General features: G+C 37.1%; 1 protein-coding gene across 2 annotated transcripts in view; it reads left to right on the top strand.

Moving 5' to 3' along the window:
- The window catches only part of slc29a3 (solute carrier family 29 member 3), a 12,650-nt gene extending 771 nt beyond the window's left edge, over window positions 1-11,879 (top strand). Inside the window, exons 2-8 of one of the 2 annotated variants that reach the window (XM_016449487.1) lie at window positions 1,423-1,477; window positions 1,671-1,781; window positions 2,478-2,881; window positions 6,405-6,487; window positions 7,497-7,723; window positions 7,880-8,042; window positions 11,133-11,879. In XM_016449487.1, the coding sequence (XP_016304973.1) occupies window positions 2,552-2,881; window positions 6,405-6,487; window positions 7,497-7,723; window positions 7,880-8,042; window positions 11,133-11,757 (1,428 nt within the window). In that variant the 5' untranslated portion in view covers window positions 1,423-1,477; window positions 1,671-1,781; window positions 2,478-2,551 and the 3' untranslated portion in view covers window positions 11,758-11,879. The remainder of the gene's footprint in view (window positions 1-1,422; window positions 1,478-1,670; window positions 1,782-2,477; window positions 2,882-6,404; window positions 6,488-7,496; window positions 7,724-7,879; window positions 8,043-11,132) is intronic. The other variant, XM_016449486.1, reaches the window with a different exon arrangement.
- Window positions 11,880-14,362: the final 2,483 nt, after the last annotated feature.

The following is a 14,362-nucleotide window of genomic DNA, read 5'->3' as shown; positions in this document are numbered from 1 at the left end:
TATCATCAATCACAACTCCAAGGTTTCTAGCTGTTTTTGAAGGAGTTATGGTTGATGAGCCTAACTGGATGGTGAAATTTTGATAAAGTGATGGGTTTGTTGAAACCACAAGCTGTTCTGTCTTAGCCAGGTTGAGTTGAAGGTGATGGTCCTTCACCCTGCAAGAAATGTCTGTTAGACAAGCTGAGATGCAAGCAGCTGTCATCGGATCATCAGGATGGAATGAGATGGAAGCCACTATTGCCAGTCTTTGGGCTTCAACAACTGAAAGCAAGGCAGTCTCAGTTGAATGTCCACTTCTGAAGCCAGATTAGTTGCTGTCTGGGCGTTGTTCTGTGTGAGAAAGGCAGAGACTTGGTTGAACACAGCTCGTTCAAGTGTTTTTGCAATGAAAGGTAGAAGGGAAACCGGTCTGTAGTTCTCTAGAGTTGGGTTAAGAGTTAAGTTGTGTGTGTGTGTGTGTGTATATATATATATATATATATATATATATATGTGTATATATATATATACACACATACATACACACTTCACTTGGCTATAGGCTACTGATTTTTATTTTGGCACACAGTTAAAAATGCTGAGCACTGTAATATTGAGAAACACTTCCCTTCTCTGTTTTAAAACCCAGTGAGCTGCTTACATAGACAACATTTTTTGAGCTTCACGATGACTAAAATGCTGCTGTCTGAGAACACAATACAAAAGAAGAAGAGGAAGAAAAAAAATATACAAATGAACTCTGAGTTCATTTAATATCTCATTTGTTTCGTTCAGACAATGAGGCTACATGGAGAGCAAACTGTGACATTTTGCTGCAAATTCTCCCAAGACCAAATTATCTGAGCTCCTCTCCACATTCATTGTATTTCTTATTTTTACTGTATGTCAACAGTTTAACTGGTTTCTGTCTGTTTATTGTTTTCCTAAATAAACCCTTTGAGACAAGTTGATTCTTAAATGATACATTAGAATTATAGGAAAGAGCAAAACTTTTTTTTCCACCCGGGGTCTGTATTGTTAAGTATTCGTAGCAGGCGAATTACACATCACATAAACTACATGTATAGTAATCTTTTAGTACCATGGTAATAGTATATATCAAAGTACCATGATCTTACCACCAGACACTATCAATGTACCATGGTACCATCACGGTACTTTTTTGTAATGACAAATTTACTTTTTAATAACGCTGCATAAAACCCTTTGTACTGTAGTGATCATATTTACCACAGTAACTATTAGTAAATGTCACTTATTTTACACAATATTTATTTAACATGTACAAAAAAAAGAAAGAAAACAAAGTAAACATGAAAAAAGGAAATGTGCACTATTGATTCCAATAATATGTTATTATATTATCAGCTGTATATTAGAGAGTGGAGTTTGTCAATCACATAGTGTGTATGTTTGCAGTCTCTTAGGTTGATGTCAGTCTGGTGTCATGTGACTGAGTGGAGTACAGGAGCATGTGAGTGTGTTGTAATTAGTGTGAGCTATGCATGTACGGCATCAGCAGTTATTCCAGCATTCCTTGAATGATGCATCAGTCAGGATTGGGATAGAGACAGATTGTCTCTATTCTACCGGTGTGAAATTCTACATACTGTGAGTAATGCGGTGGAGGTGTGTTCTCACGTATGCTCTCTGTCGGTCTCTTGCAGCAGTATGAGTCCTGAGTGTTTACTTATATCTTCATTGTGATCTGAGTGGACAGCGTCTCCGGGATGGCAGACAGACGGTAACCTCACAGCAGCAGAGGGGCTGACATTCTAGTAAGTTTGAATACTGTTTACTGTTTAATGGGTTCTGTGTTTTATTGAAGTAGTTGCTATATCTTTGAAATTCCTTCCTCTTTGTTAGTGGTGGTGGACATGTATGATGCATTAAATAATGTGACATGTGAAAGTGAGGCTGCTATTTCTTTTTAAAACATTGGGACTTTTCATCAAGAGATCAAGTGCATAACTGTACTAACCGGCAGTCCAATCTCACTGCACACAATTTCAGATGTCGTTTTAATCATTCTGAAATGCCTGAGGCAATGAACTGGTTGATTTGGTATAATTCCCTACCAGAACTGTCTCACACAATTGGGTTACCAGTCATTAGGTGTCGGACTATAAACGCAAGATAAAATGATTGCGTTGTGTCTGTGCACTCTGAGGCGCAAGTCACTTATTATTTTTTTTTTTACATTTCATTTGTTTTTGCGCCAGTTTCCCAGGAAGTGAAGATTTTGTTCTCTTTAACACATGGGATGGAAACAGTGCTTCATGCGCAAATGGTTTTTGCGATATTCCAATTTTAAGTATAATTTAAAATCACAACTTAGGCTGGAAACATAGCTATAGAGACTTGAGGCTGTACTCTTTTGACTGGGGCCCAAATATATATAAGCCGTGCACATGCAGGCGTCCCTTTTATATGTTTTTATTGCTACCCCTCTCCTCTATTTTTCTCTCCTCCAGCATTAGTTTATCCTGGTCACCCTCACATCCCTTGGATTCCTCCATTTCCCTCCCTCCATCCTGTCTCTTTGAGAATGGATGGTCAGCAGTCTCTACAGGCCAGCGTGAACTCCTCTTACATTCCCACCACCATCTCCTCCATGTGTGACGAAGAGCTTTCAGAGGGTGAGGCGGTGGGGGGCGACACTTCCCCTTTGCTTTCCCAACAGCAGCCGGCAGGGCCCCTGGCGGCCCGTCACTGCCCGGAGGACTCCTACAATCTGGTATACATCATCTTTTTCCTGATGGGCATCGGCTCTCTGCTGCCATGGAATGTCTTCATCACAGCCAAACAGTACTGGCTCTACAAGCTTAGTAACGGCTCCAGCCCCGCTGCTCAAGAGGAACCTCACAGTGACCTCAGCGTAAGTCTGTTAACCAATTAAAAAAACGTTTATTTATTAATTACTAGTGGTTGCCCGATATACTGTCAAAGCAGAAGCTGGACTTTTATTTTGCCAATGTGCATGACTTTTTTTTTTTTTTTAATCTAACAACCACTGTTATTTACATGCTTTTATTTATTAGTCTTGTAAAAAAATATCCTGTTAAAATTGATGGTAAAACAACAACAACCAAACAACCTGACAGCTGTGTTTGCCAGATATGCACCATGCAAAATACGGTAACACTGTAAGGCATGGCATATTGGTGCCTGTATATTTTACAACTTATATAGAATATTAAATTACCAATCTACTTGAAGTACCAAAATCTGCTTTTTACCTTAAAGGGGTCATATGACGTTGCTAAAAAAAAACATTATTTTGTTTATTTGGTGTAGTGCAATGTGTTTACGTGGTTTAAGGTTCAAAAAACACATTATTTTCCACATACTGTACATTATTGTTTCTCCTCTATGCCCCGCCTTTCTGAAACGCGTCGATTTTTACAAAGCTCATCGTTCTGAAAGCGAGGTGTGCTGTGATTGGCCAGCTATCCAGTGCGTTGTGATTGGCCGAATTCCTCAAGCGTGTGACAGAAATGTTACGCCCCTTACCAGGATCAGAAAACAGTCCTCCATAAAATGTGCTGAACACATCTGAATATTTGGGTTGAACTGTTCTGGAACAGTGTTGTAAATACAACTTAACCACTGATTTCTAGTTGTGTCCTCTTTTGGAAGACCAAATGAAGTAGTTTGGCTTTCGCAACGAAACACACAGCATCTCCACGACATGGCGGCAGCAGCAATACTACAGCGAGAATCAAAGTTACGCCTTCTTTCTTTGCGTGAACATTTGGGCAGTGTTATGCAAATCTTCCCACACAGTGATGTAGACATGTGGGGGCATGTTTAAACGAGGCGTTTTAGGAGGGCGTGGACCAGTCTTAACTTTTATAAAGAATATCTCTTGGGGTTTGAGACTTTAATCTTTGCGACTTTACGGATCTTCTCTATGCACAAACAGCTTTTAACACTCCAAAGACAACGGGAAACATGAAATCGCATCATATGGCCCCTTTCAAATGTACTGATAACCACCATAATAATGCAGGTGGTAAAACAGAAATCAGAGTTCATCTGTGGCCTGTCCATAAAACATGGTGCACAGGGTCACACACACAAAGACAAAAAACACCATCAGGGTAACACACTTGTAACTAAAGTAATGCAATAAACTAAATAACAGAAAATGTAACACAAAACACCCTACTGTACATTACTGATAACAAAACTGAGAAGAAGCACAGCTGAAATGAAATACGATCGTATGTGATGTGTCACACTGAGAGTTCTGGCCATGCCCTTTTCCTGTTTTTTTGCCTTGCGTTATATGGTAATACATAGTTTTTACTTCCAAACACTGTACATTTGACAGTATAGAATTACAGTAGAATTGAATTAAAAACATTTACAGATTTTCACTGTAAATGGTCAGGTAACTTACAGTAGGCCAATTGACAGGATTTTATTGTAGCGGTTGTAAAACATATTTTTTTTTCCTGTAAAAATAAAAACGTTTCCATTGCAGTTTTGCAAAATATTCCTTTTTTGAATTGCCTGAAAAGCCACCTCATGCGAGCGTAAAAACTTTTTTGCGATATATGGGCGTTTTTGCAAAATGTATGCGTTTCCATTAGGAGTATTTTCAATTCGCAATTTTAATTCGCGCAATTTGAAGGGTAATGGAAACGCAGCTAATGACTCAAAAAAAGGTACAGTGCAACTTTGAAGAATAGTAAGTCTTCCACAGTATATACATTGTGCAGCCAAGTGTACAATGCTAAAGCGAGTCAGATGACACAGAAAGTGTTTGTCTCAGGCACGAGTGTCACCTACTTGTTACCACGCTGAACAGTTGTTTAAAGCAGTCACAACATGTTTCTGCACTTTCTGCTCACCCCAGCATTCTCAAGGTCTTGTGATATTTGACAGAACTGATGTTTCTTTAATATGCAGACGCACAGGCTCTCTTTTGCTCCTTTAGTGTGTTCTAGAGTCACTGAAGCTAAAAGCTAGTAATATTGGGTAGAATCTGTCCTCTTTTGATGGTGATATTAGTGTGTGGTTTATAGTTAGTTTACTATTTCTTTCCTTCTTGGTCTTTGGAATTGATCTGATTATGGCCACTGGCTGCACTTTCACGTTTGTTTCTAAATAGATTGAATCGGAAGGCTGAGGTGCATCCTGGGATACTAAAGTGTGTTGGATTTTATGTTGGTATTTCCCTCTTAGTTGCCAGGGTGGCAAAGACAGACCACATAATTTTAAACGGGAAGAAAAACCATCAGGTTTCATTAAATGGGTTCTATTATTGGCATCAATAACTTTTAAGTTAAGGATTTTTAGTTAAGTTGTAGATTTAGTTAACCAGAAATCTGGTTATATTATTATTATTATTAATTTATAATAAGATTAAACTCATTAGAAGTTGTGAGTTCATGAGTTCTGATTTAATAATCCTTTTTCTGTTTGTTACTCTCACTTCTGCCCAAACTCAGGAAATGGTGAAAGTGAAAGCATATCATTTACTTAATAAGACTCTTTTATAGATCATCAAGAGCACATGAGCTCTGATCACCTTTTTGTTTTGAGCATGTGGCATATTTCTCAATGAGATCCATCACTTAGGATGGTTCAAACATTTATTGCTTTGCTTTAAGGGTAAATTTTATGAAAGCATGTCCTTCTGACATTACATTCATGATAATTAAAGGGATAGTTCACCCAAAAATGAAAACCAGTCATGATTTCCTCACCCTCAAGCTGTTCCAAACCTGTATGAGTTTCTCTCAACATTTTTTTTTTTTTCAGAATATCTTTTGTGTTCAGCAGAAGAGATTCATGCAGGTTGGGAGCACCTTGGGACCAAGTAAGTGATGACAGAATTTTTGTTTTTGGATGGACTATCCCTTTAAGGGCATTTTCTTTCCAAATGACTTATTATTGAGATTTTCTGGTATAGTTTTCCCAAAAATGTATATTCTGTCATGATTTACTCACCCTTCTATCATTCCAAAACTGTATGACTTTGTTTCTACTGTGGACTATAAAAGAAGATACTTTGAGGAAAGTCTGAGTGTCTTTAGTCCCTTTAATGGGGCTATTTAAAAAAAAATACATCAAGCACTGCTTATAGCATTTTAACTATGAAGCACTGATTTTTACTTGCTGTATTTTTTCTGTCTAAAGAGTGATTTTTTTTCAGTGGCCGACATCTAGAGGTGATTCGTATAATGTCAATACACATTTATGATAAAACACAATTAAAGACAGCCAATTAAACTTACATACAAGTGCTGAAATTAACATTTATTTCATACAGGATTTCCTCAAAAATATTTGGAATGACTGGCATTATCGCTTACATCACTGATTGTGATACATGTATTGATTATGAGTGACTTATGTTTCTTCTTCTTTTTTTTTGGTCTGGTGTGCAGGACTACTTTGAGAGTTACATCGCCATCGCTTCTGCGATTCCCTCAGTGCTGTGTCTCATCCTCAACTACCTCCTGGTGAACAGGTAAAACAAACCTGTAAATCTGCACACTTCACTTTCTGTATTGTCCATTGTTAAAAATAAAGGGGGTGTTTGCAGGAATGCCATAGAAGAACCATTTTGGGTTCCCCAAAGAGCCTTTCAGTGACCGTTTAAATAATCTGAAGAACTTTTTTTTTCACTATAAAGTTTTTCATGGAACCATTAATGCCAACAACGAACCTTTATTTTTGAGAGTGCAGGAGGGAGATTCTACACTGGTTGAAAGGTAGTATTAGTTTGTCTTCCTATAAAAGCCAAAAATGTTTTCTAACAGGCGCAAGAGTTTGCAACTCCTTGTGCAGCACAAACAAAGCATCTCTGGCTGAGCCTAAATTGAATCAGTTCACACACACACAGCGTCCTGTTCAAGTGTACTGTTGTACCTTTGTAACTGTTGCAAATTCCTGTGCTCTCAGAGAATAAAGGCTCACTGTTTATTTTCTAACATTACATGTTCATCTCCAGACTTCTCTTTTTTGTGGTTTTGTTGTGAACATTGAAAATCATTGAAATTATCGTTGAAAATAAGATGTCTGTTTTGTGTGAAGACTAACTGAATTGGGGTGAGCGATTGGATCATACAAACAAGGATGTCAAAAATATTTTAAAGCTGACCCTCTGCATTGATGTAAACCGGTAAACAAGGACTAAATTGGCTTCAGAACATTCCCTTACTTATTCAAGGATTAGTAGCAGCATGTCAACAAGCAAAAAGAAAGTTTTGTCCTTAAAGCCCCCTCGTTGCATTTTACGAAAATCCATATTGCGTCCATATTTGACCTCAAAGCATGTCATTTCCCACACTCTCCTTGCAAAGTTTGGGAACCATGGGTCGACCGAATCAAGTTTCCATGCTGTGAATGGTTTCAAACCGCTTGAATGTTTAATTTGGCAAGATTTCAAAACATGCAAATGTCAGATCTTCTAAAGTGACAATTCCATCAGCTGTCCTGATGTAGCGCTTTCACACTGGCCCCGGTATTTCTTTCAGGTTCTCCTCTCGGGTGCGGATACTGTTCTCTCTCCTGGTGATCTTGGTTGTGTTTGTGGTGACCACAGCGCTGGTGAAAGTGGATATGTCTGGCTGCAGGATGCAGTTTTTTGGGGGTACGCTGGCCAGTGTGGCGCTGGTCAGCGGGGCGTCCAACATATTCTCTGGCAGTGTGTTCGGTATCAGTGGCCACTTTCCCATGAGAATATCTCAAGCAATCATATCAGGTACCACTACATTTTCCACTAAGTGTTCATCCTCTTGAGTTGAATGAATGGAAATCAGTGCTAGTCATCTCTAAATATACAAAAATAAAATTCCACATGCCAACCGCACAATGTATAATGGAGCCACAAGACTAAGCTTGTGTCTTTTGTCTTCAGGTCAGGCCATGGGTGGCACTTTGAGTGCATTGGCATCAATAGTAGACCTGGCTGCCTCGAGTGACGTGACCGACAGTGCGCTGGTGTACTTCATCACAGCGGACGTCTTCACTCTTGTCTGTATCGTCATGTACCTGCTGCTGCCCAGACTGTCTTACTCAAGGTGATCGAGTTTCCTTAAACCCATTAAAGCTATGACATTTCTATAATTGGACAGTACAACCACTTAGCCATTATGAATATTTCACTACACTAAACATTTGACCCTACAAATACAAAAGGAGCATTGTTTTCTTTCATTTATCTCGTGAGTATCTCCCATATAAAACCTCACCATATGATATTCACAGAGCTCTTTGTTTAAAAGATGAGCAGAAAGAGGAACTGTGCTGCTGGTAGTGAATCCATGAGTTTCATCAGCGGCCTGGGGTCAAGCCGCAGTTTCGTGACACAGCTGTGATGTAGAGATCAGCAGTTGCTGATGTGCCAACATACTGTTATTATAGACTTGGGTTAGGGATCTTTCAAAATCCTACGTCCACTAAAATCAGCCTGATGTCTGCTGATGATCAAATCTGTCAGTCACAAAAGGAGAAGTGTATCGTTTCCAATACAAAGGAGACTCTTTCAATGGCCAAAAATGAAATAAAAGAGCCATGGATGTATAATTGAAGTCCATATGACTTTTGTATCATATTCCAAATCTTCTAAAAACATATGATAGAATTGTGTGATGAACAGCTGTCAAATCTCATTCAGATTTTCATTGTATGGAAAAGAGCATCTTTTCCATACAAAAAGAACGAAGAACGAAGGCTATAAATGTTTTAGAACAACATGAAGATGAGTAGATGATAGAATTTTTGGATGAAAATTATTGATGTAAGTACAGTACTCAAAGTTAACATTAAGTGGCACTAGAGTGCTGCTTTTACATGATGTGATTATATGAAGTGAAGTGACGTGACCTGACATGTGGCCAAGTATGGTGACCCATACTCGGAATTAGTGCTCTGCATTTACCCATCCAAAGTGCACACACACAGCAGTGAACACACACACACCGTGAACACACACCCGGATGGGTTACGAGTCCGACTCTCTAACCATTAGGCCACGACTTCCCCATCACAATCTTCCCCATTATATCTAGCATCACAAGCAATGATTTAAACTATAATGCAAGAGAAGCACTTATGTTTTGTCTATATCATTGCTTGTAAATCCTTACTTTCAAGAACCTATTTGATTTGATCTAGTCAGAATAGAATAACATTCTGAATATATTCTTTTGATTTGTGGTTTGGGGTCAGTAAGTTTTATTTTTTATTTTTTTTAAGAAATAAATACTTTTTATTTTGCATGACGTGTGCATTAAAATGATCAAAAGTGACATTATGATATTTATGATATTACAAAAGATTTCTATCTCAAATAAATTGTTCCTTTGAACTTTCTATTCATCAAAGAATTCTGAAAAAAAAAAAGCATCATGATAAAAATAAATAACATAAACGGTACAACAGTTTTCAACATTGATAATAATCAGAAATGTTTCTTGAGCAGCAAACCATCATATTAGAATGATTTCTGAAAGATCGTGTGAAACTGAAAACTGGAGTAAAGATGCTGAAAATTCAGCTTTGCCATCACAAAAATGAATCCAATTTTAAAGTACATTAAAATATAAAACAGTTATTTTGAATTATAATATTTCACAATATGACTGTATTTTTGATCAGATAAATACAGCAAAAACGACAACATATGAATGTTTGTGGTCCATTCCCATTACTGGAATAATTTGGGGAAAAAAAATACAAAACAATAAGCTCTTTTCCACAAACTTGGAAAACAAGCCTGGGCAGTGTTAACAGGTATGCATAGCATTCTTTGTTCTTCCTCACAGCCATGTTTGCACACCTAAAGGATGTTTAGCTGTTTATGGCTTGATGTGATTTGATACAACTGTGATGCAAAGACGCTGTCCTGTCATCATAGAGGATCCCCCGAGGGATGTGAATGCCTGCTTTTGTTTTGATCATGTACCCCTTCTCTTTGTATCTGGAGACTCTACAGTGAGAGTAGGAGTGTCTCTCACTCGTCGAGTCAAAACAGAGTAACCACAAAAATAGTAAAATATTTATCTTGCACGTGTGTACACATCCTAATCATTACGTTTGCAAAAAGAGTTTTAAACCCATTTTTACATGGATTTATTATTTTTAAATATTGATTTAAATAACGTTTTCTTGGAGGTTACACCATTTGACAATCAGAATTAATAAAATTTCCATAACATAAAAGGTCAAGTATCATTATCAGATATTATACCAGTATCAGTATTATATCAGATATTAAATCAGTATAATTCTTAAACACTTGCTGGTCTTTTTGAGGCATGAGGGTCTACAGAGGTCTTCTGTTTAATACAAGTTCCTGTTTTATGGTGTTCTTGTCACAACACAACAAAATAGCTGTTGGTTACACCACACTGACTTTTTAAACAAAACACAAATGGAAAGATGATAAAAGATTTAACTTTTTTTTTTTTTTTTTTACAAATTTCAGCCTAAATGATAAATACATTAAATTATATAAAAAATAAATTTAAACAAATGCATTAATAATAATAATCATCATCATCAGTAAAACCATTGATTTTGGTAGCTGGACACCACCTAAACAATGTTCATATTATTTTATAGAAATGTATAGTGTTTTATAGAAATAATAATAAAAATAATTATTATTTTTAAGATTTCAGCCTAATTCGTTAATAAATGTAAATAAATAAATAATCATCATCAGTGAAACCATTTCTTTCAGTTTCTTTCATTTTCAGATAGTTACACCTCCCTCACATTTTAGACTTTAAGCCCCATAACAACATTTTAATTCAGAAACAGAAAACTAGTTTTTACAATATTCATATTATTTTATAAAAATTTAACATTTTTTAGAAATTATAACAAAAATATTTGACAAACTATGGTTGGTTGTTTGTCTGGTAAACAAACAAACAAGCAAGCAAGCAAACAAACAAATAAATAAATAAATAGTGAAACTTATTTATTTAAGCTTCCAAACAGTTACACCACCTAAACATTTTTTACTTTAAGCCCCACAACAAAATTTTAAATGAAGGAATGGGAAATATATTAATCGCAGTCAATGTCTGTATGTATTTTGTGGCATCACTGATCATAATAGCAGTGTCAACGGGACGTCTGTCTGTCTCTCCCTCTTTCAGATACTACATGGAAGTAGCAGCTGTACCCTGTAGTGAGTCTAACAGCCACAGCAGCCGCTCTGAGTCGACTTCTGGATCCGTGCCGCCCCTCAAACCCATCCTGAAGAAGACCTGGGTTCTGGGCAGCTGCGTCTTCTACGTTTTCTTCATCTCCATCATGATTTTCCCTGCTCTTTCCTCGGGGATCCAGTCCATGAATAAAGACTCTGGAAGCCCTTGGGCTACCACATACTTTGTGCCTCTGACTAGTTTTTTACTGTACAATGTTGCAGACTTCTGCGGCCGCCAGGTCACGGCCTGGTTGCAGGTGCCGGGTCCCACCAGCCGCATGCTGCCATTGCTGGTGGTCTCCAGAAGCGCCTTGGTTCCTCTCTTCATGTTCTGCAACTATCAGCCCCGGTACCATCTGCACAGTGTGTTCTTTGCACATGACCTCTTCCCCGTGGTCTTCGTCTGTCTGCTGGGGATTTCCAACGGGTACCTGGGCACACTGCCCATGATCTATGGGCCCAAAGTGGTGCCGCGGGAGCTGGCTGAGCCTGCGGGGGTTGTCATGTCCTTCTTCCTCACACTTGGGCTTGCTGTGGGGTCAGCCTTCTCTGTGGCGCTTGTTCACTCTATCTGAGTCTAAATGACTGGCCTTTTAGACTTTTAAAGTGTTGCCACAAGACTGATCGTTTACACTACAGCACTCAAGAAGACTTTTGACAATTTAAAAAAATTATTTTCATATTTTTTGTTACAGTTTTTATGCATTTTAATGGTCCCAATGAAATGGATTTTTTTTTCTCTTGTTTTTAGTGCTTTTCTAATTGCTTTTACTGTCAATTTTAAGTAGAATTTTATTCTTTGTATTTTTCAGAAAATATGCAGTCATGTTTGGGGTCAATTTTGACCTTTATAATAAAACAACTGTATCAACAAACAAAAGAAGCATTGCATGTTATTTTCCTGCAATAATACACAGGCACAACCTGGTTTTACAGTGCCTTAAGGGTTCTAGTCATGTTTACAATGTGTTATTTATTGTGAAAGTGCATTTTAAAATTCAATGCAAAAAATATAGCATATCTAACTTTAAGAAAAACGAAAACTTAAAAATAGAAACCTGTCATCTGTACAGTTTTTTTCTTAATCTTTTTTTTTTTTTTTCCAGAAAATGAAAGCTTGTTTAAATACGTTTATTAATTTTGTAGGCAAATATAAATAGTCAAAAATTCAAAATAGCTGAAACAAGTAGTGATGCACCATGTACTTCTGGAATGCCTATCTTAAAGTAAATATTTCGAAATATGTCATTTTAAGAAATTTGTTACATTTAAGAAAGATTGGGGATTATTACATTCTTGTTTTCCAGTTAAAAGAAACATGAACTTTTTTTTTCATTCCTTTGTGATTGAAGGGTTAATTAAAGAGACAATTACAAACATACAGTATCCTGAAATGTCACGCTCCTGACCAATGAATGTAATATAGACTGTTATTGTAACCTCTGTCTCACCTCATTAGCCTTGCATGAGGAAACAAACGTCTCATGCAACACACCTGTCCATTCTTCTGTATGAATATCCTGCAGCAGTTCTGCGAGATTGTGAAGCTGTGATGTGCAGAATGCAGATGTGAGGAGATGCAGCTTATCATGATAATAATGACCGCTGCAGCGGTTTGTGTGGTCTTTGTGATGTTCATGGAGGTGTGAGTTAAAGCCCACCCACCCATACAAACTGACCAAAGGATTCAGGACCACCACAGGTAGACCAAAATATCCCACCTCAGAGTTCCTCAGAAACATGGTATGTAAACACATATTCCTTTAATACGAATTATTGTTTTAATATTAAAACGACCATCTATGAGAGAAGAGAACGTGCTTAACAACTTAACTACCGGTAATAATGCCGTGGATTAATTGTTTTATCGTAAATTGTATCTGTAGTGTACTTGGCCCTACACGATTTGCGAATTTAACTAGGTGACCAGTTTATGACTATTAGTGTTTACTACGAACAACATTTAAGATAAATTACACAAATCATGTGGCATTTTCTTCTAGTAAAAAGTTGTCTGTTGGCGATTTCATCTACGATTCAGGGGACACCGGAACACACGTTACTCTTTTCTAAAACATGACCAGTTTAGCTCTTCCTGCGTGTTTAGATAAAGTCATATAACTCTCTCGAAAAACAGATTGTCCGTCTACTTTTTACAGCAGATAACGGCAAGGTTGACTCGCCAGGAAAGTGAAACCAGCCTAAAATCGAGCCACAGCCAGACTGACATGTTAATATTTCGTAGTTCCTTTTCTGCTCTGTAGTTTATAGCTCTGCAATTCAGGAAGGCTCTAACGAATGTTAAATGTCGGGTTTTTACGAGTAACGAATATTGTATGTTTTTTTGATTTACTATAAATAACCGGCTCTTGAGAGTCATTTTGTTCTGGAGTCATTTTGGTGACTGCGCGGTATGGTTTTGATTTCCTAAGAAGAACCGACTCATCAGATTCATTCGTTCGGGATTCGGACTCCAGTATTCGAGCTGTATGATGATTCTCTAAAAAGAACCGACTCATCAGATTCACTCGTTCGGGATTCGGATTTCGGACTACAGTATTTGCGCTGTATGCTCTAGCACTCTCTATTCTAATTCTATTCTTTAAAAAAAGACTTAAAATACCCTTTTAGACTTGAACTCTATTCATTTGCTGCTTGTTTTCTTTAAAAAAAACTAACACTTGCTTTCTAATCTTTTTGTATTCTATCTGTTTTCTTTTTATTTATTATACAATTAACAAAATCAAAAAAGACCTCTAACCCTATCTTGCTCTATTCTTTTTCTATTCTATCTGTTTTCTTTTTATTTATTATACAATTAACAAAATCAAAAAAGACCTCTAACCCTATCTTGCTCTATTCTTTTTCTATTCTATCTGTTTTCTTTTTATTTATTATACAATTAACAAAATCAAAAAAGACCTCTAACCCTATCTTGCTCTATTCTTTTTCTATTCTATCTGTTTTCTTTTTATTTATTATATTATTTAGTATGGTTTATACTAAATTATCTCTCCAATAATTTCTCTTTTTCCCACTCCCCCCGTCTGATTGGAAGAGGTGGAGGTACTGGTCTACTTATCTCTAATGATTGGAAATTTAATCCTTTACCATCTCTGAGTATCAACAGCTCCTTTGAATCACATTCAGCCACTATTACCCACCCTCTTAAAATCCATT

Source organism: Sinocyclocheilus anshuiensis, unplaced genomic scaffold (genome assembly GCF_001515605.1).
Source record: "Sinocyclocheilus anshuiensis isolate Anshui unplaced genomic scaffold, SAMN03320099.WGS_v1.1 scaffold475, whole genome shotgun sequence".
Lineage (NCBI taxonomy): Eukaryota > Metazoa > Chordata > Actinopteri > Cypriniformes > Cyprinidae > Sinocyclocheilus > Sinocyclocheilus anshuiensis.
The sequence above is the reverse complement of the archived record's forward strand: the minus strand, read 5'-3'. Positions and strand labels throughout refer to the sequence as shown.